This window comes from Apteryx rowi, unplaced genomic scaffold, assembly GCF_003343035.1.
Source record: "Apteryx rowi isolate R43461 unplaced genomic scaffold, aptRow1 scaffold_426, whole genome shotgun sequence".
Classification (NCBI taxonomy): domain Eukaryota; kingdom Metazoa; phylum Chordata; class Aves; order Apterygiformes; family Apterygidae; genus Apteryx; species Apteryx rowi.
The window spans coordinates 240659-267449 of NW_020450679.1; the positions used below are offsets into that span (position 1 = coordinate 240659).

Below are 26791 nucleotides of genomic sequence, written 5' to 3' on the forward strand. Positions count from 1 at the left end.
TCCAAGGCCAAACTGTTCTTCACTTTAGCTCGTACAGATGTATGTAGAGTAGTAAGTGCTTACATCAAGTGTCCTGCCTGTGTTTTCTTATTGTTCTGTAATGTGGGGGGGGGGGGGGGGGGGGGGGGGAATAGGTTAATTTTTCACAGTGTCCTACCTACTTTTTCTACAGCTTACTGCTTCTCTTTCAAATCTTGCAGACCCTTTCATTCCTTATCCTAGTCCTTGCCTCATCACACCAGCAAACACAGGACAGACTTGGGTAATCTCAGGTCCATTTGCCATATGACATCAGTTTGGTTACATCAGTGAGTCTCTCACCAGGTCTGGCTTAAATACCACATCAGCTGAGGTCAAACCTGGCTGAACTGGCTTGCGCTGTAGGAGCACTATGTGCATAGAGGATGAGCAAGGATTAACAACCTTTTTAATTTGGGCTTCATGCCTGCCCTTTCGAAGGCCAGCCTAGGACAGAAGTTAAACAGCAGCATATTCCCCTTTCAGAAGGTGTTTTCAGCCTGCCACCGGCCGCAGGAGACCACTTTAAATGGACATCATAAGCTGTGTAGATGCAGTCCCTTGATTATCAACGTGGGAGCCCCTGGTGCTTTGCAGGGAGAATTTTAGGTTAGGACAGGCCTGAACGTGAATGGGAAATGACAGATGTGTTCAGCTGGGGTGAAAATAATACCCTGCAATCGGTAGCAAGCTTTGTGGGGTGTATTATGGAGTTGAGATGAAGAATGTGCTAGTTTGGTTCCTCCTGTGGAATGGTTGTAGTTTACAAGCGTGCAGGCCCGTGTGTACTGTGGGAAGGTGGTTTCCCCTCCGGCAGAGCCGACGCTGCACAGGCGGTTGCAGCTCTGCCCAGCCGTGCGAGGTCTGCTCTGCCGCAGCAGGGAGATGCTCTCGGTCCCCGGCAAGCACAGCATCTGTCAGCCCTGCTGTGCAGCCCACATCTCCCTGTTGGAAAGCCATGAAAATGAACTGCTGATGAACGCTTCTGGAGCCAGTGCAACTAGGTACAGGCAAATGCTCCTCCCCAGCTTTCGGCGGCCAGAGCAGCGAGAGCGTCTGCCTGGGCTTGCTGGTAGCTGTCTGCCTTGGTACAATGCTCCAGGCCCACCTCTGGCTGCCTGCTGGACCAAGCGGTAACCGCCAGCAATGCACTTGGCAAGGAGCTTGCTGTTTCCCAGGCAATCCTCAGTTTTACACCCGAGGACCTTCTGGTTTTCGTTCATTTTTGTGAAGTAGGAGACAAACAGAAGCTGTGTCACTGCGCTGTAAAGTCAAAGCTGCCTCCAAACCTCAAGTGGCCGAATGCAGCTGAGGAGGAGTGGGGGCCCCCACCTGCTTCACTTTAAAAAGTTGGAAATTTCTCCTAAGGCAAATAAAAGGATTTTCCTTATGTATAACAAACACATGAAAGAGAAAGTTTTGAAGGACATTTAAAGAGCCTGGGCTTGAAATCAGGACTTACTTACCCAGCTTCTAAAAACTGCCTCTAAGCCTTAACGCACCACACCAGCATGTTCCCCCATGGCTGCCTGTCCCTCCTGGGCTGTAGGATGGGCTGTGGTAGTGGATCAGCCTCCAGCAAGAATTCATCCCCCTCATGCTAGGTAAAGCCATGTCTGGCTCTGCTCCGGGGAGCTTGTGAGCCACATGCAAGCAGGGACGTGGGAACATGGCAGCAGACTGGAAGTGCAAGATGACAGCAGAGCAGATGAGCAATGGTCCCATCCATATGGTGGGGAACATAAAAACTGATTGAGGACAGATTTTTATAGGAAACCCATGTCAGATTTTCTTTTTAAGAGATCTAAACCAAATATAAACCTGGTACTTGCCAGCATTCTACCACGTTCTTACAAGGAGAAACAAGAAGTGGATGCAGCCTCCACAGACTGACACAGAGCCAGCAAAAACACTGAGGTTCCCCATCCATGCTTTCCACCTTGCTTTCGCCATATGGGGATCCCAGCCACAGTGCTGAAGCGAAGTCTCAACATGGACGACGGAGCATCTGAAGGCTACATAATATAGCAGTTTTCACCCCTTTCTTGGTCGCGTACTTCATTTGTTAACTGCTGTATCCTGTTCTCTAAACCAACTCTTCATCAGAGAGGCTGTGGATCTCCATCTTTGGAGACAGCTCTACTGGACAAGTCTCTGAGCAACCTATCTAACTGGACCTGCTCTGAGCAAGGGCTTGGCCCAGATGACTGCCAGAGGTCACTTCCAACCCGAGTTATTCTGTGTAGTACTAGTAATACTACGTGGCACTTGTTATGACAATCACCCTAGGAAATATCATTGCACTGTATATTTTATTTGATTTTCTCCAAAAATATCTCAATATTAATCTCAAGGAGGGAAATGCAAGCTTATGATACAGCAACAATGTTATTACATGTCACCAACAACCCATACCACGTACAATCACACGTATATATGGCCATATTGATTAAGACTGTTTCCACTGATTTTGGAAAGGAGGAAGAATCTGCAGACTGACTTCCAGAGAAGTGGTCCTCACTGCACAACCACCACACCAGACCAAACAGGTACGATGGAGACACATACACATGATGTACGATGAATACATCAGTCTGTGAGCAAAAGAGTTTTCTCCTTCATCTTTGATGAAAATTCCTTTGTCATTCTAGGATGTGGTCTCTTGGGAAAGCTGGTTCCCCTGAGCCTGTTCCCAGTAACCCCAGGCAGGGTTCATTTCAGTGAAGTTCATTATTTCTGTGAGGTCAATAGCCTAAGCAAGGTCTCTAGATTCCCTCTGCAGTCTAAGGAGGGGGAGGCACCTGCAGAAGACAATTCATCCTATTAATCTCAGACACCTCTCTTAGAGCAGCATTCATTTGTCCTTTAAAATGTCATGGGAATGAGATGAATCATAACCTAGAGGTGCCCACTTCTTTCCCTTAGGCAGAGTAAGTGCAAACTACAAGTGGAGATGAACATTGCTGCTGCAGATCTTTAGGGTGCGGGGAGGTGCGCCTCAGCCCAAGGGACACTTGAGAGTGGAGAGAGCCCATATCGGGGTGCCCCCTGCTCTGGCTCCACAAGCCACCGGGGAAGGGGAAAGGAAGGTCTCTGCTTCAGTTAAACAGCTGGGGGACCCCAGGGCTCAGCATAAGGTGGGAAACCAAATGTCCTAGGACTGCTTGGGATTTGGTGTTCTCCAAAGCAGGATTATGATCTTCCTGGAGGTGGGCAGACAGAAGCAGAGAGGAGAAAGGTGACTCCCTCGAGGTCACCAGCGGCGCTGGGAAGAGAAAGACATGTTATCAGCTGTTCTGCTCCAGCCTCTGACAGCTGCCACCTAAGGCTCAAATGATGGGGGCTGCAGACACAATTTTCAGACCTCTGCTTCAGAGATGAGTTCACCTTCAGGCCAGGGCTTATATCCTTGTATCGGCTCCTATCTCAGGAGCTCTTTCTGAGCTTGCTTTAATGCTGCTTTCCTGTTTGGCAGCCTTTGGTTCATCCATTCGCTTGCCTCCAGGTGGTCTTTTGGGACAAGCGGGGAGATATCGAAACCAAGAGACAGTGCAGTATTTGGTGCCTATGCCAAAGGGAAGATCATAGACATTGGAAACGAGCTGAGAGTTGTCTCCCTCTTCCTTATGGCTTTGCTTCCATGCCAGGAGTCCTCTCTCCTCCTGTGTTCCTGCAAAAGAGAAAAGGAGAGGATCATTGTGTAGAAAACATTGAAACAGATGTACCAAACATAAGTCTGCTTTGTGTGCTTCACATTCACTCCCCCTATCCCAACAGACCCAGTAAAACATATAGATCCCTTACACTTAAACCCTTCTGGCTTCAAAGCTCTTTACAAAGATTACCTAACTGCCTGTTAGACCACCTTTCTTCCTGCTACAGCTTCCCTATTAGCAGTCTTCTCCACTGTTTTTCACATGGATCAAGTATACAGAAACAGATTTTCACAAGCAATGTGGAAGTCCAAGAATTATTCAAAGGGAGTCACAAAGTGTTAGAAAACCAAGGCAGGATGGTAACTGCTGAGTTACTGTGGAGCAGGGCAGGGGAACAAGATTTAACTAGCAATTATTAGTTACAGGTGTTTACATTGGCCAAGGCATTGCTAAGTGCCTTTAATTGTTGGCAGCAGCTGAGCTTTCCTTGGGGGAAGGAAGTGAGGATCTCTGTTAATACTGCCTGGAGGACCTGAGGACTAGGGGTTACAAGAAAATTAAAGAACTGGAAGGAGAATGGCTTTTTGGGAAGCCTAAGGCAGAGAACAGCAGAAGAATCTGGTTAATGGTGTATCCTTCCTGCTTTTTTTTTTCTTTTTCCTGCTGCAGAAATGAGGTTTTTCCTCTCTCATTCCTACTCTGTCTCTCCCCAAGCTTGACTGAACTTGGGGCCTTTCTGCTGGTAGTGAGCACTAGCAGCAGGTGCTATATCTCATCTGTGACTGTGAGCCTTTCCTGGTGCTTTCCACCCCTGTGGTACCAGGGAAGCCTCAGTTTTAGTAGCTTTCATAAGTAGGCACACATTGGCACTTTGCCTACAACCAAGCAAGAATTTTTTTTTTTCCATCTCATAATGTTTTCTGAGGTTCCAAAACACTTTCTGAAATCTCAGGATAAGACTGAGGCCTTCTGAGAATTTCTGGGGGGAAGAGAGGGAAAATAAGCAGATAAAAGAGAGAGGATGGAAAAAAAACTACCCTCAAAATGAAAGTGGCTGCATTGTGCCTGATCTGAGGTAGGAATCTGAGTATGTCCCACCATCAAGTAAGGGTTCTTCCCTCCAGTTGCCTCTGTCTCTCCTTTCAACTAACAACTTGACTTTAGGCTGGTATTTTCCCTAAAAGGTATTATGGAAAATAAACTTTTCTTCAGACCAGGTTTTTCCTGAAAAATGAGTACGTTTTTGATGAACTGCTGTTTTTTTCAGCCAGAGACTATTTCAGTGATGGGTTCCCCATGTCTCCTGTTCTTCATCCCCCTCTGGGAGGAGTTCAGGGACATGATGTTTCATAATTGCTAGCACAACTCCTATCCGCAGAGCTGATGCAGTAGTAATGAAGATGAAAAAATACTAGGAAACAAACCCTAGGGCAGGCAGAGCTTAGTAGCTTAGCTCTTTGCAACAAATCCTACCTGGAATGGTGTTATCAAGGAGAAACCCCAGGAATCCGCCCACAAACATGCCGGTGGTGAGAAGCACCTGTATCACTTGGTCCAGCTGGATGATTCCTAGCAGAAAAACAGCTTTGGGTAGTGATGCAGAGAGACACGTGTTTGCCCAGCAACATAGCCAGTGCCAAGAGGCTGCAAGCTGCATGCCTGTTAAGACAAGACTTGCAAATCCCAAAGCAGAGCCTAGCATGTGGCAATGCAGGGGAGATTGATCTTCCTGCTGATTTCAGACCCGCAGTTTTATTCTGCATAATCATTCATTGACCCAGCTGCCAGTGGGCAGGGGATGACTCACAAATATATTAAGAGCCTGTCTACACTGCAAGTCATCACAGCACTGTCTCAGGAAGAAACCTTCTTCTGCTCCAAACAGGTTCTGTGCCTCCATGACATAATGCCAGACCGTTCCCTACAAACACACAAGCTTCACTCCCCAAAGAAGTATAGGTTTGTTTAGCATGGGATTTCATACTAAGTTAATCGGATGTGCTGCTGCTCTGCGAGGGCTGATAGGTGTGAGCAAAATAGCCCAATGACACAGAGCATCTGATAGAGCATCTACAGCACATCTGATTTCTGGGCCCAGCTCTCTCATCACCCCAGCATGCCATATATACCTGTGACAGAGACATTAATCACCAGAGATACACTGAAGGGTTAACTGTTCTAGGACTAGAAATTTCAATGAACTTATCTTGATGAATTAGTGGATGAGTCTTCTTGTGCGGTTTGGAAACAACAAAGTTTTCTTGTATGTGAGCACATAAGAAAGCCTCCTCCACAGAGATCTTGAACAGGATTCAGCCATGGGCTGTTCTCCTGGCCAAGGCCTCACCCTGGAGCCCATCCCAAGGAAGCATGCTCAGCAATCCTTGGCCAGCTGGGAGCCTGGCAAGGTCCAGGGGCTAATCGGTAGCAGATTTCCACCCCAGAGCTCTGCAGGAGAGCAGAGGGCAAGAAGAGCGCACCGTGAAAGCAACAGGCAACAGTCAAAGCGCAGGCTTCAGGGTTTTATTTGGAAAACTGCATTTTGGAAGATTTCTCAGGATCAGCCTTTGCTTCAGTTTTATACTACAGAAAATGGTTCTAAAATATGATGTGATTTCACTTCTTACCTGTTTCCAGCAGTCCACTATTTTTGCTTGCCCAGTTGGGAATTGTGAGGCCAGCAAATACAGAAAACCCAAAGATAAAGATGTTTCTGGAGGAGTTCATATCTGTATACTGCACAGAGAAATTGTAGACATTACTACTTGCTGTTTAGGCGACCATAATGTGTGTTAATGAGACATTCTTGGATGCATGTACAAGCGCAAAGCCAATGACAGGTGCTACAGTAGAAAATTGTGTTTAAAGCTGAATCAAAATTAGCAAAAGCTTTCAGAAATGTGTATGTGTATATGCATATAGTAAGTAGCAATTGTATAGGGCAGTTACAGTTAGATGGCAAAGCACGCCATGGTCTCCTTTTTACTGATGGGGAGACTGAGGCACTGGAAGAAGATGGGATTCACCCAGCAAACCACTGGGCGAGCTGGAAATGAAACTTGTTTACCTGAGCCCCATTCCTGGCTTGTGTTCTCTATTTGAAGGTGCCCTGCCCTAAACAGACATGTGCAACAACACAGCCTGGCTTGCACCTGTACCGTAGGATATAGCAACAAATCAGCCATACAGGCAATGATAGAAACATCCCCCTTGCTGATAACAGCTTGCTTCAGATAAACCATGAGAAGAGTCTGAAAGTAACACCCTAGGGAAATCACTATATGCATTAATGAAGCCGGGGAGCAGCCCTGACCTACTAGGTTGTTAGTAACACCACTACCTCGAGCAGCAGTAAATTCTGCCCCAACCAGGAACCCCTCTGTGGTTTAGCCCTTTGGGTCTATTGTGTCCTCAGCTTCTCCAAGGAGCTGCCAACACAAATCTTTGCATTTGCTGCAACTCAGTTATATTTGACTCAGCCTGATAAGAACCTGATTTCAAACCAGAGTCACCTTCCTCAAGGATGAAATGGTGTTCACCCAGCTGTTACCTGCAGATTGGAAACTCCCACTGCTGTGATAACTCCAAACATCACCAGGAACATTCCTCCGATCACAGGGGTAGGTATGCTGGCAAACATAGCCCCCACTTTCCCAAAGATGCCGCTGAGGAGCATGGCGCAGCCACCAGCAACTATCACCATTCGGCTCCCTACCTGGGTCAAGAGGAAGAGGACAGAGTCATGTGCATGGTACAGAGAGGTGGAGAATGGATGGCTCCATGTAGCAAGTGCACACTTGGCAGGCAGTTGTTGCACCTCAGATACAGCACTTAATTGCATATTCAGCTCCAAGGTTCAGATATAGCCTTGGGTGAGCACATTCTAGTTGAGATGTCCTCACTGCATGGGAAGCCTCTGTATTTGCAGACTGGCGAAGAGTTATTAAAAAAGCCACTCTGGGAACAATAGCAGATCCACACCCATTTATTTTATGTCATCCTTTTGTCCTACTATTGGCAAGGACTTTAACAGTTTGCTGCTAAACAATAGTTTATCATTAAACTAAAAGCACAATAACCCCCACGTATGGCTTTGCTCTTGCTCCAGCCTAGAAATATTTCAGTGTACCCACAAGCTGGGGCTGCAACTACCCACTTAATTTATGGGACAATATTTCTACTAGGGTTTAGATTTCCATCTAAAAATGGGTTTCAGCCAGATGTCTGGCACTGCGGCCTCCGTTTCCTCGGGAGCAAGAATTGGGAGAGCAGAGCTGGCCAGACAAGCTGTTTAGATCCCTAGCTCCTGGATCTGGTATATTCTTTCCATATTTAATAAATGGCTAGCAAGACCTGGGGAAGTCTGTTGGTCTGCCCCTATCTGTCATTACCCATCTAGCTTCAGTGAAACCAGTTTTGTCTCATTTTTTTCCCCTAGGGAGAACCAAGGGGCCTTTCCTTTGTCAGGCACTACAACAAAGATGGGGTGAAGCACCAAGTCATGAGTCTTATGCAGATCTGCTAGAGTATGTGAATAGGAAGAAAAAGATTATCTGCAAAAACAAAGGGATTAAAGAGACATTTAGAGGTTATGGAAATTAAAAAAACCCACAATATTTATTAGACTTTCAATTCAAGATCTGTCTTGCCACACCAAGCATTGGAAGGCTTAAAGAATCATGCTAAGATTTACAACATTCATGTCTTAGGGAGAGGAATTCTGTAATCCTCTGCAAACATTTTGTAATTCAATTATTTATTTTAATCTTTCCTTGCAAATATCTGAAGAATGTGATATTTCCAGCAAGGGCTTTTTGTCAACACTTTCAAGAAAAACATTTCCAGTAACTAGTAGTGTCCCTTTTTGAATATTTCTTGATTGTAAAAGATAAATGAATAAGATTTTGTGGGGAGTTTCAAAATAAAATCATACATACATTTCCCTTTGCCATTGCGTGTGCTTTTTATATTCCTTGACTTTAAGGAATATAAACACTGACACTTTGCTATCAAAAGTGTAATTTAATAAAAGCCAAAAGATCTATTTGTTCCAGGATTAGAATGAAGTTTAAGATTCTTAATTTGCCAAAATGACAAATCACCTAGTACATGGAGCTGGCCTTAAAGGCAAATTAACTAATCCACTGATACCACAATTGAGAGCATATGATTTTACAGCCTGTAGTTTAAAATTTGTTTCAATTATGTCAGGAAAATAAGAAATTCAGTTCTCTTAAGGTAGAAGAAGTGCAGTTTGCTACTATGTATATGGCAATTCTGAGGTCTTTACCTCTCCTTAAAATTTGCATCTTATTTCCTTGAAAACGAGAGCTCAGTATTGGCATGCTGGACTTCATCCACTAACTTAAGCATAGGTGTCTGGTGCCTCTTAAGAGGTTGTATCTTGGCAGCTTCTGGCACCTTCTCCTTTGCTTTGTCTGCCAGCCCCTGTAGATATCTGAGATACCCGAAGACATTTCAAATGGTGCTGAACACCTCTATTCAAGCAGGGAGACAAGTCCCTTGTGTTTCCATTTGTTATGGAAAGACGCATTTCCCATGCAAAACCCAAATGAAATGAAATCTGCCTTGTGCTCTCAGCATCCCCATCTATCCCAGCCTTTCCACTGTCTTTCCTCTGTCTCTCTTTTCCTCTGTCTATCCCAGTCTTTCCACTGATTTAAGACTGACTGAAATGAGACTCTGCATTTTCTGGACCCTTAAGTATGAACGAGTAACTTTTCCAGAGGTGGAATCTCAGGGAAACACCTCCCTTAAAACAGAAAGGATGTCATGTCTACCTGAAGGACTTAGAGGACACAGGGAGAACAGACTGATCTGATAATTATGAGTCTGGGCACTTGTCCACTGTGCTTACATCCTATACATTCAACGTATGCCGCAAACTACTTGTCATGAAACAAGGAGCTCAGGCATGTGGTCAGTATGTACAGACCACACAGCAACATGGTACGTGGGGTGAGAGGCTAAACTGGCCTCCGTGCAGACATCCAGACAACCTTCTCTGCTGGAAACAACCACCTCACTCAAACACTGAAGGCTCAGTCTGTGAGAAATGGTTATTGTGAGTGAGGTTTATAAAATCCCATGAAATAAGCAGTATTATAGAGTGGGAGCCATAAGTCAATTTCTGCATTTATTTACTGTCTGGCAGCTCTGCTGATATGACAATAGCTTATTTGACAATGATTTAAAAATGTTTTCTGGATGGCTGCTGGATGTACCCACCCCCTGGCTATAAAGCTGAATGAAAACCTCTGATCTAATTGCCAAGCTTATCTCTAGAAATTTCATTCCCTTATAAGAGCAATACGATACTCAAGGGATTCCTGAAACTTTATAGAGAGGTAAAAACATAAATCTTTACCATCACGTTTTATAATTCCAAAGAAACAGTCTACCTGTCACATGATTGCCAGCTTTGGGTTATAAAAATGTGGAATTTGAAGCCCTAATAAAAACTGCTATTTTTCTTTTTTTTTTCCTCCTCTCCTCTCCTCTCCTCTCCTCTCCTCTCCTCTCCTCTCCTCTCCTCTCCTTCACATATTTAGGAAAATAGATAGATAGACACATAGATAGATGGATAGACAAATAACTTTGATAAATTTAGTTCTCAGGAAGTTCCCAGATTAGCTCACAGCATAACGTCCTCTCTTTAGTCTTACAGACCAGGTGCCATGAGTAACAGCAGTGTATACCTCTCCCATATTCAAATCATATGCGGTGAAAGAGCAGGAATGACTGCTTATGTTACATGATTTGGACAATCTGGCTGAGATGGTCACCAAGTGCCCATGGGCAGCAAGCACTTTTTTTTTTTGCATGGTGTGTTCAGCAAGAGCTGTGCTAAGATCAATTCCCAGGTCCAGCATGTATCCAGTGTGGATAACATGCTTGTAAATACACCCTCGGGACATATCTCTGAGCGGGCTATGACATTCCTCGGCAAGTGGCGTGACGGGGCTGCCCCACTGTGACAAAACTCACCTTGGTGATGCCCAGGGCACCCACGTTCTCGCTGTAGGATGTGGTGCCATTGCCAGTCCCCCAGGCCCCAGCCAGAAGGCAGCCGATGCCTTCCACTCCGATCCCACGGTTGATGGCATGCTTTGGCGGTGGCGGGGCACCCGACAGGCGGGCGCACGCGTAGTAATCACCCAGCGACTCCAGCATGGAGGAAATCACCCCAGCTATGATGCCAAATATCCCGGCCAGGCTGACGGTTGGGACTCCCCACTGGCCTGCAAAGAGCGAGCTCGATTCAGGGTCAGTGGCATCGGGTTTGCTCTGAAGCCTACTGATGGACAAAGCAGTGGAGGCACTTGCAAGTGTTTTGCCTCATCGTCCAGCCCAGCTGGGCTGCTCAGGGTCCTTTCACCTCCCCGCGGTGCCCATGAGTGAGGGCACAAGCCAGTGAGACCCACAGGAGCAGGAGCAGCGGGTCGCAAGGCAGAGGCGGATGCCACGCTACCTGGGTAGGGGAACCGGAACCAGGGAGCCTGGGACAGGACGTCCCCTCGCGTGTCAGTCCGAGCCGGGTGGCCGTATCCTGCCGGGTCTGCAGGGAGCACGTCGGTCACCGTGAGCACGTAGCAGAGCAGCCAGCTCAGGGAGAGCCCCAGCAGCACCTGTCCGTCACATTCGACAGGGGTGTCCCGTTAGGGCACAGCCACGTCTCCAGCAAGCTGGTAGGGCCACCACATGGTGGTACAGGGCCTGAGGCAGGTTCTCTCCCAGTCTGGCCTCCTCCCCATGCGTGCGTGTGCACATGGCATGGGGGAAGAGTGCCAGCAAGGTGCTCCCATGTCCCGGCTGCCTCCCTTGTATGGGGCGGTGGTGCCTTCTTGCCCTCTGCGCCCTTCCCTGTACAGAGCAGTCCTGGGGGCAGGCACACTGGGCAACTGAAGAAGGATCAGCTGCATTTGGAAAGTTTTTTTTTCCTGATTATCCAGACAATGAAATAAAGGACCAGAGAAAGCAGGGATCACAGAGAGCAGCTCCAGCACGCTGAGGTGGTGAGCAGCCTGCATTTCTGAGATAAAGATGGCTTTCCGACACTAAGATGAAACCAAACTACAACACAGGTGAGACTGGGAAACTTACTGTGCTGGAAGTGAGTGGAAATAGTATCTGAGCCCAGACAGCCCAAACCGGGTTAGCCCAGTCCCTCTGTCATCACCAGGAACCATAACTTACTGGGAAGATCTGGAAGAGGTAGATCTTGGAGAAGTGGCACTTCTTGCCTTTCTGGTAAGACGGCAACGGCACAGGCGTATCTTTCAGGTACTGAGAGAATATAACTATGAAAGCAATAGTCCTAGGAGAAGGGAAAAAGTAGATCATGAGACAAAAAGTACCCCCAAAAATCAGGCTCTCGGCACTACACAGAGGATCCCCACTCTAACAAGGCTGAAGGGGAACAAGCTTCCCATTATATGCTACCTAGAGTTTTGTTGTGCTTGTAAATGTTTTTTGCTCCCTTTTGTTTCAAGACCCACATCACTGCAATGGTAAATCATTGAGTATGATACCATTGCCAGAAGTTTAAAAATGATGCTGAGTAAAAGAAAGACATGAGAGACATGCAAGGTCCAGGCAGGCTATATAGGAAGCTGTCCTTGAACCTCTCTATATAATTTAGATGTACTAGAAATACAGAATTTGTTGGTTTCCTGATTTCACGTTTACTTATGCTGCTTTTAAGTTCCAAAGAGCTCCTACCCAGCAAGGAGAAACAAAAGAGGAAGTCACAGGGTTTCATTTCACATCATAAGGGAGTATGAACTCACACTGATTTGCCTACACAAGTTCCTGTTTTGAAAGAAAAAAAATGTGGCAGGACAGTGGGGCTGCACATCGTGCCCTGCTGTCCTCCCTAACGCTGGGGTCTTGTTCAGCGAGTACAAAACAGTGCCCAAGTGCTCCTGCCTGCAGAAGCAGCTGTGCCAGCCCTAGGGAGAGCCCTCCTGTGACGCCTTGCAGGGCACAGCTTTCCCGATCACACACGAAGGGCATGGCACGGCCGCCCATGCTGCTACATCTGCATCATAGATGGGTTTTCCAAGGTAGCAGTGGCCCTGTTTACTTCCAGCAGGCCACGGGGCTTGATCTCGTAGAGGTGGCCACAGGGTGCAGCTCCTCTCCCACCCTGGCCCTGGGGCTGAACCTCCTGGAAACCCCAGTGCAGGGCTGCACGCGCACAGCATCGGGTTTGCCTTGCATGCACGGCTGAGCGCATGCTCACAGCAAGCCCTGTCTTCCCTCCATGCTGCTTCACTCCAGAAAAGACAACCAGGGCCGGTGGCGGATTAAGCTGCTGGTTGTGGTATCTAGTGGGAGGCCGGGAACCAGACACCCCCCCACAACTGCTCATCTCCATAACAAATATAAATTAAATACAATGAGTGAATTATTTGAAATAGGATTTGGCAAATTACACCAAATTACATTTAGTAACTTTGCACACTGATGGGAAGAAATGGTAGTTTTCCATGAGTGAAAAGGTAACGTGAGCTGTAGGTACAATATGGATGCCCAGCTTCCCACCTGTCCCCCACATCATTAACTCAAGGCCTGGCTACCCGAGGAGCTCAGGACTCTAGAGGACTCCAAAAGCCAGGCTCTCTCCACCACGGGGAGGCTATACTTCCTTTAAGGACAGGAAGAATGCCAGCAGTGCAAAGGAAACACCAGCCTCACCTCTCTGCAAGGACATACTGCAACATACAGCCAAAGGCTATGAATCATCAATCAAAGCATTGAATGAGGACGCAGAAAGTTCGAGGAGGACCTGCTTTGCGTTATTGTTTCTAAAGCAACAGAGCCCAGGCCAGCTGCGTCAGTGCACATTTTGTGCATTTGCATTTACGAAGGGGCTCAGCAGCTTTATGAATCACTGTGGAGTAGTCTTCTATCTTGGGTAGGTGTCACTGCTTATTATTCAGATTGCCTGACACATCCTGTTAATAGATGCTATTTTCAGCTGCTTATAATTCTTCCTAACTCTAACAATTCAAGATGAATTTTTTCCATGGAAAACATCTGCCTTGGGCCAAATATTTCTGGAAAAATATATCCCAAACCTATTTCCAATAATAACATTCAGGAAAGAGACATAGTATGGCCTGTGTTGAGAGGCGATTTTAACTAGAACAGTGGGAGGGCCTGCCTATGTTCTGCAGAAAAAGACCTAAGATTCAGTAAGACTTGGTCTTTGGGGTGAGGGATATTACTCTTTTTCATAAAAATCTGCTCAAGTGTGATCAATCTGTAAAAATGATCATTCATCCTAGGTCCCAAGTGCTTGGCAGAACCACCTCTGACTTTAGTGTTTGCAGCCCATAAAGGTGCTGAGCTTTTTAAGTATGTCCAAGCCTCTTCCATCGCCCAGTGATGAACTGTGTATGCATGATCATCAGGGAGCAGATGAGCACATACTAGCCCAGGTACTCAAGGCAACAGCAAGTTTTGGCTGCCATGGGTGCTGTGGGATGTGGTGGGGCGGGGTAGCAGGGCCAAGACCACAGGGCTTGTGTCTTCCCCCTTCTCCATCATGACTCTTCCCCCTTTCCCTATTGGCGCTCACAGAGCATGAGACAGCCTCACGGCAAAAGAGGACACAACCCAGATAGCTCAGAGCATAATGATCAGGTTGGGGCAAAGAAGTCTGAGTCATGAAAGAAAGGACTGAGATTAGCACAGGCAGGAGATGGGACAGAAACGAAAAGGACAGAAAGGGTGGCCATGGTTGAGGGCAGGTGAAGGACTTGGGTTGGAGGAGAGGGACCTCATGGATGGCAGATGGAGCAGCAGGGCTGGGCAAAGAGGTCAAGTGAGGGCCTGAGGTTAGGAGCCAGTGAGTGGAAAAGCGAGGCAGAGAGAGGAGATAGTCCAGACAAGGCTAAGGAAAGGAGCCAGGATAGTTCATTGGGACTGGAAATAGGACAACAAGCCAGAGATGCTGTGGGAGAAACTATGGTTGGATGGGAAGCCTGGGGGAACAGACAGGGTTTGGGGTCTAAGGGGATGGGAGAGGAGAGACCAATTAGGTGAGGAAGTAGAGGTGGAGAACAGACTGATTCAGCAGAGATGGGTCCTCAGAGTGGAGGTGCCGGAAGGCAGAGCAGACCAGCTGGGTCAGAAGGAGCACAGCCAGGAGCACAAGCCCAGCCTGGGGACAGAGCCAGGGTGGGGAACATGTCCCCTGAAAGCACACTGCCTCCCAGGGGCTGGAGTCAAACCCAGTCCCTGTGTCTCCAAAGGCAGCTCTGACACCACTAGCAAACCAATGAGAGTCCATAGGCAGATAACAAACTAAGGTTGTACATTATCCCAAGTTCAAGTCTACATAATGGGTCTGAAAGTATCAAATCTGCAGATGAACCATGCAGTGACATTTCCACCTTTTTAATTTGTTTCTGGAGTGCCAAGAAAATTCTACCACCAATTATAAGGGCACACAACACAAATGTCTCCGAAGGAGCCCTGTTAATGTTGCAAAGCTACATGTGCACAATGCAGATATTTCCAGACTCCCCAGGCCCTCCTAGGAGAAAACAGTTCTTCCTAGTCATGTGAAAACAATATATACTGCTATTTTAACTTCAGGAATATCTATCTTGGGACACTCAACATTGTCATTTTAGGAATGTCTTTTTAACTTAAATTCTGAGTGTGTGAGATACTATGTGTATGATAGGGATTGTCCCCAGGAATCACCATAGAAAAGACTTGTTTACTGACCTGTGAACTCAGGGTTTTCACAAAATCAGATTTTTTTAACCTCATTTTTGTTTTTTTTGTTTTTTTGCTGATGTTGCTGAAGGCTCTAAGCTCCTGGAAAATAAACTATGCTGTACTGGTATCTTGCACAAGCCTGTCACATGTTAGTATTCAACAAATAATTCCTCAATCCCTGGGGAAGCCTGCTACAGACTATAACATTTGGTTTTATATTAGAGGTAGATGGTCTGTGTACACACAGCTTTCCCAAGGGGAAGTGAGACTTACATGAATGATATGCCCCAGTGTTGCCCAGCGTCATCTCCAGCCGAGTCAAAGAGAGGTAGAGCAACCAAGGTGATGGTTGGGGCAATTGTCAGAGGGCCAATGAATCTCATCAGAAATCCAATCAGGCCAGAAAATCCAACGAAGATTTGAAAGCAGGAAGCTACAATGATAGCTCCTTGCACCTGGAAAAATGGAGGAAAGGAGCAGAGTTTGAAAGGAGCTCCAGCTGTTAAGCCTTTTCTTAAACAGGTGAGTGCCAAACCAGTGTGAGAGCCAGGCTCAGCTCCCAGTGATGGACAGGCATGGAGGCTTCACTCTGATGACAGCAGGAGCTGGCCGAGTGTCATGTGTAGAGAAGGGCCACCAAAGCACCAGCACTTCAATTCCCCCTTGGCCCATGTGTTTGGATGGCCCCCAGGACCAAGTGCCTGGTTACTCAGAATCACAGAATCACAGAATGGTTGAGGTTGGAAGGGACCTCTGGAGATCATCTAGTCCAACCCCCCTGCTCAAGTAGGGTCACCTAGAGCACGTTGCACAGGACTGCGTCCAGGCAGCTTTTGACTATCTCCAAGAATGGAGACTCCACCACCTCTCTGGGCAACCTGTTCCAGCGCTCTGTCACCCTCACAGTAAATAAGTTTTTTCTCATGTTCAGATGGAACTGCCTGTGTTTCAGTTTGTGCCCACTGCCTCGTGTCCTGTCACTGGGCACCACTGAAAAGAGTCTGGCCCCATCCTCTTGACACCTTCCCTTAAGATACTTATACACACTGATAAGATCCCCCCTCAGTCTTCTCTTCTCCAGGCTGAAGAGTCCCAGCTCTCTCAACCTTTCCTCATATGACAGATTCTCCAGTCCCTTAGTCATCTTAGTAGCCCCTTACTCGTGTTACCCCTACCAGCCCCATGGCAGTGGGTTGGCGGGGGTGAGGAGACAAACATACTGATTATGTCCCATTGTCTATTCAAACTGTCTTTCAGGGGTCACTAGGAGGTATGTGTTCAGGTAGACCTCAAGCAGGTGAACACAACGCTGTATCCAAGTCCCTTGTACAGTATGGCCCACAGAGGAGGATGTGGCTGACTGGGCATTGCAGCACACTGGTAGGAGAGGAGGGCAGTTATAGCCAGGCCTCTGTTTTTTGTGAGTACTGGTTTCCCCCAGGGGACACATTTATCACCCTGAGCTTCCCTGTGTTTGACAATCACTGTTTAAGTAGCCAGTGGTTACGTCTTGAAAGTTGGTTTGCTGCTCACATCAGCTCCAGCCAGGAGACTCGAAGGTGAGGCTTCTCTCTGCTGTCACAGATGGAGTGATAAGTCCCAGCCTGGGTTGTCTGAGGTGCTGAGCACCTTCCTCTCCCTCTGGCTCTAGAGGGAAGAGAAATACCCCCAGCCTGGGGATAAAGCCCCAGCCTGAACGGAAAAGGCAGCAGTCCCTGTGTGACAGAATAGTATTTACATGTATCCACAGGAATGGTGCTCTGCACTACACAGCAAAGCCTTCAGGATCCTAGAATGCTTTTCAAGTGCTTTTCAAAGCACCCCAACATACAGATCAACAGAGGCAAATTCAGTCACTTATTCTGATTAGGGAATAGATGTAGAATAAGGCAACAAGATCCCTGACCCTTCCTCTTCTCCTTTGGCTACCTAACATTACTCTTTTCCTTATTATCTACAGTAAGTTGTGCCCTTTCACTTCTTTTTACTGGGTTTCTTGTGCATAGACAGGGTGCTTTCCTCAGAAACATCTTCTCTCCCTTCCTTCCTCAAAGCCAACCACACTTCATGGTGAAAGGATCTGGCTAGACCAATGGAGACTTTGCAGGGACCGTAAATCACCCGAGGTCTATACATCCTGTCCTACAGATCCCCATTTAAAAGCAGCAAAGCACTTGCTTTTTACTGGAGAATAGATGCCAAGGGAGCTGCAGCAGGCTGAGGACCAGGGTCACCGGGGGGTGGAGGGTTCTCCAGCACTTATGGCCCTGCCATGGTCAGGAGCTTTTGTGAAAGCAAGCAGTCCTGATGCAGAACAGGTATCACTGAAAATATAATATGGCTATGCAAATTCCCTGTCACAAATATCTGCAGAGCTGCTTGTAATGCAGCCTTCAGTCTCGCTGACTCAGCGGTCTCTCTTGGGAAAATCTTCTCCCCAGATCCTTGCCTGCTCAGGAACCATTTATCATGCTTCTAGAGCTGGTCTCGGCACAGCCTGTCCGCAGGGATTACCTCTCGCATCCGTGTCTGCCAGACTTCGATGAACTCAGGTGAAGAGGTATTCACTAGGGTGGCATTCTGAGTCCAGGCAGGGCACTGCCACTTGGGGAGAGACAGCATGGCCAGGGTGGGAGTCAGGAATGCAAAAGTCCCTCCTTGGATAATAGGCAACCTGGAAGGAACCCAGAGGGAACAGCTGAAGAGTGTGAATTCTGGGATCTGAGCTCCATAGGAATGAGAGAAAGAAAAGTAAAATAAATTGAAAACAAATGAAAAATCAATCTGCTTATGGCCCCTGGCAATGTCTTTGGAAATGTTCTGGCAGGTCTCCATCACTGACAATGCTTGGCAATTGTTGCCCATTGCACTCAAGAGCAACATCAGGGAAAGAGTCCAGGTTCAAACATCAAAAATCGAAAGAGACACTGGTTCTGGAGTCAAATTCTGCTACACTGCTTTAAGGAAAAAAAAATTGTCTTCTTAATGTGTGACCAGATCATTTGTCTGACCAGATAACAGAGCTGCATATAGTAAAACAACAATGAAAAGAAAACCTGGAGGAGAAGAGAAGACCAAGGAAGAAAGAGGGTAAAATTCTCAAGAAAAACTTAGCACAGATAAGACTTTTAGGCACAGATCTTGCCAAGATTCAATTCCTTCCTCTGTTCCCGTCAGCTGCCTCAGTTTTCTTCAAGACCTGCTTATAAATACATGCACATACACTGGCTACTCCCCACATCATAAGCATCTTCAGACTGGGGGTAGTAATTGGGACTTAGCTTTAGTACACTGCATTTTAAAGCTAATTTCTCTACTCTGTTTCCACTGACACTGGAAGGGAAACCTGCATGGGCAGGTCTGAGCTCTCTGACTTGGGAAGAGCTCAGCACTTCCCACATACGCACATCTCCTAGCTTAGAGGAACACTCACTCTTGAAGCCCCTCAAGCTAGCAATGAGCTTGCGCCTTCAGTGGCATTCAGAAGTGGCTTAGTACAGGGCTTTACATATAGGGATCAGTGCTCCCTTCACTCTTGTGAGCTAAGCCAGACTTCTTATTTCACATATGGAGAAATGGCAACAGAGATGTAAAAGGCCCGAATGACTCTTCAAAGCCACTGAAAGCACTAAGCCCCCATGTCAGTGAAAGTTGTTTGTTGAGGAGGCCATTTCTCTAGCGCACTTCAAAAACCTGAACCTGTCTGAAGGCCCAGGCTGACACAGCAAGCTCTGAACAAGTCGTCACACCTCAGCTTCAATCTTTAGAGACCATTCCTGAGAGCAGTCCCCAAAGCAACCTCTCCTTGAGCCGGAAGCTCTTGTGGCACCTGCTTAGAAAACCAGTGGCACGGTGATCCAAGTGAATACTTCTGCAGAAAAAGAACTTCCCTGAACTAGGGGCATTTTTACCATTCCCTGGAACACACTGGAAAATAGAAGATGTCATAGCCTTATCAGCACCACCCCTCCCTCACCTAAAATAAATATTTATACCACTACACTTACTCATGCCACGTACATCTGAACTGTTGTTTCAGACTTTGGCAGTAATTTATATTTGAATGTCAGTCATCCATGGAGTCACTTATTTATAGCATTCAGTCGAGCATTTTGCAGCCTTCAAAGAATCTTGCTGGGCAAGGCAAAAAATAAACAAAAAGAAACACAGATGGCCCAGTGCCATCACTGTTGAATTAACAATAGATTTATAGCTCCTGGTGTGTTAGCCCTGAAGCTAGTTTGCAGTCGGTGCTGGTGACGACACGTAGGGGGGATGCTGACTTCTTTCCAGTGGGGTTTGCAAGACAAAATGCTGTAGGTTTAAAGAAGGAGATGTTATGCTCTAATCATCATTATATGATATCTGAGCATGTGCTAAGGGGACTCACTGTAATGATAAGCGACCTGTGTCTACCTCAGGAGCCTCTCGGATACAGTCTCTTCAGTGACTGGGACCTGTCACTGCTTTTTCATGCTGTATAACATGACTGAGCTGCAGGTTAAAGTGGGTCAGGCTTTTCCCTTCGCTATTGCTTCTGGAGGGCTGCTCCAGAATTGCACTCACTCTTGGTAGGAACCTCCCAATTTCCTATTTTCATGGCCAGTTCCTATCTATTTGTTCATGTGCCAACATTGTCTTTTAGCTGAAATAGTTTCTCCCTGCCTGATCCCATCCTGTTCTTTTTCAGTCTAGTTGCTGGCTGCAGCCTTACGCCTCTGAGCCTCCACTTTGTCAAGCTGAACAAAACAATCTCACTCAGATTGCCTCTGTAAAATGAATTGTCTCCTTTCCCCATGCCACCTTAATGGCTTGTCTCCATACCTCTTCTCCTCTGAATTAGTTTTTCTTACATATGGTCATCATGACCTGTACACAGTACTTAGCTGAGGGCTCCCAAAGGCCTCAGACAACAGCACTGATGTTTTCCAGGAAAAAACATCCCCTCAACCTTATATTTACTGTTTTCCTGACTGTAATGTTGGTGGCTCATGGCTGTCAACTACTACAGGGCTTGAGAAAACAGTAAGAGAAAAAAAAAACCCTATTCCAGCTTTCTCCGCAGGCTTGGTTTCCCTTCTTTAGCTATGCCACAGCCTAAGTCCCACCTTTCCAGCAGGGAATGCCCTTACAGCTTTAAAATCTGGGCTGGCAGCAAGGCCATCGCATCCTCGGCTCAACAGAACCCATTTAAGCTTAACTGGATCTGTTGTTCCTCATTTAGCTATTCAGCTACAGGAAATAATGCTCCCTGCTACTCTTTCATCCTTGGCTAACAGGGAACAGAAGATGTCACAGATCACAGGTATTCACAGAGCCATTTGGAAGCATTCCTGGGAGAAATCCAGACTGAATCATTCACATAGTCACATATACTAAAGGTCATGGTCATGCACTCTCTCCTGAATTTAATTGAACAGAGAAGAGTCAGACTCCCCCTCTTTCATAGCCAGGAAGGGTGACCTGGCCCACATGGCACATCTGCAATTTATGAGAAGTGGAGCCCTCTTGGAAGTGAGGTTTGTCTACAGCCATTTCTTATGACGGACAGACATGGAAAAGTTGCAGTGGAGGAAGAAACAAGAAGAGTAAAAAGCAGTTTGTGAAACTGGCAGTCTAGATCTTTGGGAGAAGGAGGGTGCTTGCAGCTATGTCTCTTATCAGGTACTTCATTTTCTGGGCAGCTGCAAGCTCATCCTCTCGCCACTGACTCTTCAACAGCTCAGCAAGAAAGAGGATTTACCTTGGTTCAGTTCAGATTGTGCCCTGAATCCCTGGCATGAGAAGTGGTACTGCGCTTGAGATATACTTCTCCCATTTACCCCCTGCCCTAGAGTTTCTCACAGTCTGTGTTCCCTTGATCCTGGGCCCAGATCAAAAGGGTCCTGCTTCAACTGGAGGATTCCTGGCATATAGAGGAAGCAAGTACTGTTTATTGCATGCTTTACTGTTTTGCATGATAGATTCCTTATTAGTGTAACAAAAGGTGCATGAGAAGACACAAAAGTTAGAGCACTTAGTAAGCTGATCCTGCAAAAGTATTGTATACAGTGATTTTGGGATGCTTTGGCATGATTAGCCAAAGGTAGCAGATAACCCTCATTGATAGACAAGCTCTACAGCAAACTGGTCACTGACCACGTAGTAATTGCATCTACAAGCAGTTTTCTCATGTGTCCTATTTCTTGCATTTGGCCTACCTGACTCCAAAGAAGACTTGCAGTAGCGTGCAAATCCCTGAGACAAAGAAGATGGTGCTGATCAGGTGGCTCTGGGTGAGGAGGTCATGCTGGAGGCAGAGTTCTTTGGAGAGGATCAGAGGGATGGCCACGAGACCTCCCATGGCTGTCAGGAAATGCTAGGAGCCACAAAGAAAAATTGGGTAAGGAAGGATGCAGAACTGGCCATGTATTATTGCTGGGTTGCTGAGGGAATTCTAAAAGCAAATTGTAGACCAGTGCTTGTGTGATACTAGTATGACTCATGCTCCTGCTTTTTAGCCAACTTTAATTCTCTGCTAGGGACAGTTTCAAAGTACCCATGGGAACTGCAATGCCCCCCACTAACTTCCCCCATTTTCCATGCTCAAAAACCTTTTGTGGTATTCTGGACTCCCCCAATTGCTGTCAGAAGGGACCAGTTTATCCCCAGCACCTGAAGACAATACTGCTGGGGATGCTCTTCCAGGGAGGTGGAGACATTTCAGGGAAGAGACTGACCAGGCTAGATGAGTGCAAATGTGAGTTTCAATCCCTCTCTTTTGCACCAGAAAATAAAATGTAAAATGTTACCAAACTAGAACTATGCATTCTTTGCTATCAGTAGCATTTCTCACACCATGTATTTACTTACTTATTTATAAATAACCCCCAAAATGGATGAGAAGTAATGGAAAAATCAGGTCCTGTATTTTTCAGAAAGGTCACAGACATATTTCTACAATGACCTTCAATTAATTACTAAATGTGAAAATAATTTTTCAAACATAATTTTGCTTTAAATGTTGGCCTTATTTGTGGTGAACAGTGGATTAATCCAAGGTCATTTTAGCCGTCACTTCCCAGTTCTCATCTTGTAGCATAAGGCTGCAATGGTGGAACCGGTAGTGCTTGATAGCTCACAGTACTCATTAGAGGCATGTTTTATTAAAATAATGATGGAGATGTGTTCATAAAACCTTCTTTTTATACAGTCTAAATTTGAGATTGCCATTTAAAGAAACAAGGTACAAAATGTCCACCAAGTTTAGTTCATCATTATCTTAACCACCTTGAGGTGTCCATTCACTGAGGCTCTACACCAAGTGGCTTTACATGGCATGGCTAACGTTGGGTCATTCAACATGCACTGCCGTGGACACAGACCAATGGAACAATGCAGCATGGGCCTTTCTCATGCTGTCTCTGCTTAGCTAGGGATGGCAGAAATTCTGAAGCTTTTAGACATCTGGCTAACTTTAGCAGAGGTATCTAACCTATTCTTATTAACTATTTGGCTCTGACCCTGGGATTCTGCCTTCCCATTTGCACTTCAAAGGGCACAGTGTAATCGTAAGCACAAGAATAATGATCAGTGTTCAGGAGATGGTGGGAAGGACTTGATCTCATGGAGATCTGATCCCACAGCTCTAGTCATGCCTGAAGAATGTAAAGCATTTCCAAATTCAGGTTTCACCCCCATTAACTGGTTGAAAAGCCATTAAACTCGCACCCCCCCCCCCACTTCCTCTGCCTTCTTCCCAGTCTCACCTGAATGCCCAGCAAGATGCACAGATACCATGGTGGTACATCCGTGATGATGTATGCCAGCTTGCTGCTGTGGTCCTCACCCCTGCCTTCCTTTGGGCTCTGGGCAGTGAGGTCAGGAAAGGCATAATAGTGGCTCCCATCTTCACCCTGGCAAGCAGGAGAGAGCTCTTATTAGTCAGAGTCTGGCCCAGTGGGCACCAAGTCTCTGCCCTTCCTGTGACTGTGCTCCACATCTTGTGAGAACACCTCATCTGTAGCTTTCAACAAGGCCAGGATAAAAAAGAACAAGAGGGGGAGATTAAAACATAGGTAAAAATGCCTATGGAAATTGTTTGGAGGCACATGTGTATCTAGACCAGAAGAGACACTGGACAGTGTCTCAGTTAGCCTCAAAGACATATCTGGACAAAATGCATTAGTATCATGTTTAGCTGACAGTGGAATAACTCTACCCAGAAGCAAGAAAGAGTCTGCAACAGGTTAATCCATGAAATCTGCATTGTCCTCTATTGTCTGTTGTCCATGGCTGTCCCCCACAAGCAGTTTTTGTGGGCAAGTTTTTGATAAAATATCCTAAAACAAGTGGGCAGCAAATAATTACAGACTAGAAGCACATTTTATCTTTTCTTTTCTTTTCTTCAGTCTTCTCTTTCTAATCTCCTTACCAAATGCTCTAAAATCTTCCATCTTGATAAATGCACCTTCACTTTGTCATACTACAAAACCTCTCTAATACTGAGGAGTCAGGCAAAACACAGTGAAACCGATGATCTTGGAGACCCTGTGCCCATTTCAAAAGAGGACACAGGCAAAAGCAGGGCCTGCTGAAACCTCACCCCCAGCACGTGCTGCAGGAGGCCCATTGATCACAGTGGCCACAGAGGAGCGGGGAAAGCTGGGCGCCCCTGCAGCGGGTGCTGCCCTTGGCCAGGGCCAGCCGCCACTGGGGAAGGTGTCCTGCTGCAACGGCAGTACCAAGGACTGGACAAGTCTCAGGCATCAAGGCTGCAGGGAGCTGGGCAGAAACTGAAATAGCTCCCCAGGAAGGTGCAGATCCCCTCCCAGACAGCCAGAAGTCTCAGGGCTCCCTGGGGAGCTATACTAGTCACAGAGCTTATTTATACAGAAATGTGTTCTCCCAAGAAAAGCAAAATACTGCTTTGCTTCAGTTGCCTTCAGTTTGCTTCAGTTTTTCAATGGAGTAATTGCTCCAGATTGTCCTCTCCTCCTTCCCTGCGGCCACAGCCCCCTGTGCACACACACATGCCACCCCATGCACACGCCACCCCAGGCACACACCACCCCAGGCACACATACACACAAATCCCTGTGCATACACACACACACCTTGCACACACACGCACATACACACACACACACACACACACACACACACGAAGCCCCCCCCCCCCCCCCCCCCCCCCCCCCTTAGAGGAACTGCTCAGGCAGTGGGAGGTTGCTTGGGAAACCACAAAGTTTTGATCCAAATCCAACAGCCTATTAAGATCCCAAACTGTTTGTTGCATTGAAGCCTCTCCAGCCAGTGCACCCGGAGCAGAGGACCTTTTCCAGGCTGGGATGCCTAGATCTGGCAGGCAGTGGCAGAAGCCTGTCTTGCCCTGTTCCTTTCCCAGTTTCCCAACCAGCTTGTCAGTACCAACCTTTTTCTTTTCTTTATCCTTCAGTCTTATTGAAACCTACAGACCCCAAAATGCCTAAAAAGAAAGGTGTCTGCAGTAACTGTCACGGCCTACCTATCACTGTAGCCAAAAACTAACAATGTAATCAGGAAATAGGGATGTAAAATTAATGTTACATTCTGTTGTAAATATGCAGCTGCAGCTTATTAATCCTGGAGGACTGCATCATTTGCCTGAAATCTCCAGTTTTCTAGTCTCTCTCATGGCTGAGTCTCCAAAGTCCATTTAAGATCATACTGTTAAAAATGTGCTATCTAATATCTTTTAAAATACAGTGTATTTACCTAGCCTAGGCAGGCTGGGAGCATTATAGGTACTTAAAAACAGATAGGTGAGGGCAGAGTTAATTCAAAGAGAGCTCAGGCACAAATTTAAAGAGCAGCAGGCCTTCCCAAATAACTCCCCGTGGAGGCATTTTCATTTCGGAACAAGAGAGCCTGAGCTGTGAATTAGCAAATGTACAAGGAAGGTACTTAAGCTTGCCCATGCGTGGAGTTTTTTGGGGGGGAGAAAGCTATTCCTGAACACCACCACGCATGGATGGATTGTAAGCCAGACGGGCAGCAGTAAGAGCCTTTTCTCGGACAAGCCTCCCTCCATCTCCCTGCAGCACCTGGTCTCAGCAGGGATGACTCCTGGCAGCAGCCTCCCGGCTTGCGGTGATGTTTCCCAGCCCGGCTACTGCTGCAAGCTCAGGTGTCCAGGTTGTCCCCTGCCTGTTGTCAGGTGCCAGGCGCAGGATCAGGGCCCTCGTCAGTGTTTTGGATAAGCACATGATGAGAGCAATAGGAAACTGAACTGCTGGAACTACAGGTAGGAGATAAAGGGGTGATTCCCACTCGAGGGAGTTACAGATCTGATCTGAGTTACGGTGGAAGAGGCAGAAACAGAGACAACTAGTAATAACACCAGAAAACCTCCGCATTGCTCTGAGCACTTCTCTGGAGGCTCTGCCTGCAGCTGGCCCACAATGGCACCCCCATCTCCACCACTCACAGCAAACTGGCCAAGAGTTATTTGAGAAACGGGAGACTTGGGCACCGAGAGGTTAAATGACTCCTCCAAGGCCCAGGTTCTGCACCGAGGCAGGCGGAGGGTTGCAGGACCCCACGCTTTCACTCTTCCTGTGGGCAGATAAGCAGCTCTTCTCATTTCTAGTGGAAGTTGCCTCTGCCCTGAGGTGGGAACAGAGCTGCCATGCCCCCTCCTGGCCCTATGGCTCTGTCACAGCATGCAGTATTTTCCATGCCCTGCACACCCCTCAATAACATTCATTTGCAGGTGCTTTTATTATCCTGTAACCATACAGAGTGCTCTCCCCAGCTGACTCCCAAATCCCTTCTTCATCCACCGCTCTGACAGTTTGCCCCACTAGAAATAGTTCCAGAAGACAAGGAAAAACATTCTTCATCAGTCTACATTTCACTTTTACTTATTATGACATAAAATCCTCTACCCGGGGACACAGCCACAAGGAACCATGAGCTCAGTTCCTTTTCAACACAGATACACTCGCGCTGCCATTCATCTACTCTCTCATTTTATAAATAATAGAGAGAAAAGAAGAAAAAAAAAAAAGCTCCAAAGAGTAGAAACTACCTCAGGTCTGTAACAGTAGCAAGCTTTAGTGAGGAAATTATCCCTCAGATTCCTGTTGATAAGAGCTAAGATAGATGTCCACTGCCCACAAGCATCCTTGCAGCCAGTCCAAACCTCCGGCTTTCCCTTTCTCTTCCTTTTTCAGGGCTTGCACCAATTTATGCAAGAATTAACCTTCAGAGAAGGGCACACTCACCACGAAGCTGGGGTTATCTAGCCCGTTGAGTTCTTTGTCTGAGGAGGGGGTCATGCCTTCCACTTTTCTTCACGGACTGCCTTGAAAAAGAAAGACAAATAAAGACAGGAAAGCCTC

The 26791-nt window shown here is 46.7% G+C and overlaps 1 protein-coding gene across 1 annotated transcript; it reads right to left on the reverse strand.

Annotated features, from left to right (window-relative positions):
• Nucleotides 1-2334: 2334 nt before the first annotated feature.
• On the reverse strand, nt 2335-26791 carry LOC112971084 (solute carrier family 23 member 1-like). The gene is made up of 12 exons (XM_026076135.1): nt 26675-26791; nt 23180-23326; nt 21632-21789; nt 17946-18105; nt 15705-15886; nt 11892-12012; nt 11167-11323; nt 10683-10936; nt 7225-7389; nt 6302-6410; nt 5148-5243; nt 2335-3688 (listed from the first exon to the last, which is right to left on the reverse strand). The coding sequence occupies exons 1-12, from the start codon at nt 26726-26728 to the stop codon at nt 3420-3422; spliced, it is 1872 nt and encodes a 623-aa protein (XP_025931920.1). The 5' UTR covers nt 26729-26791; the 3' UTR covers nt 2335-3419.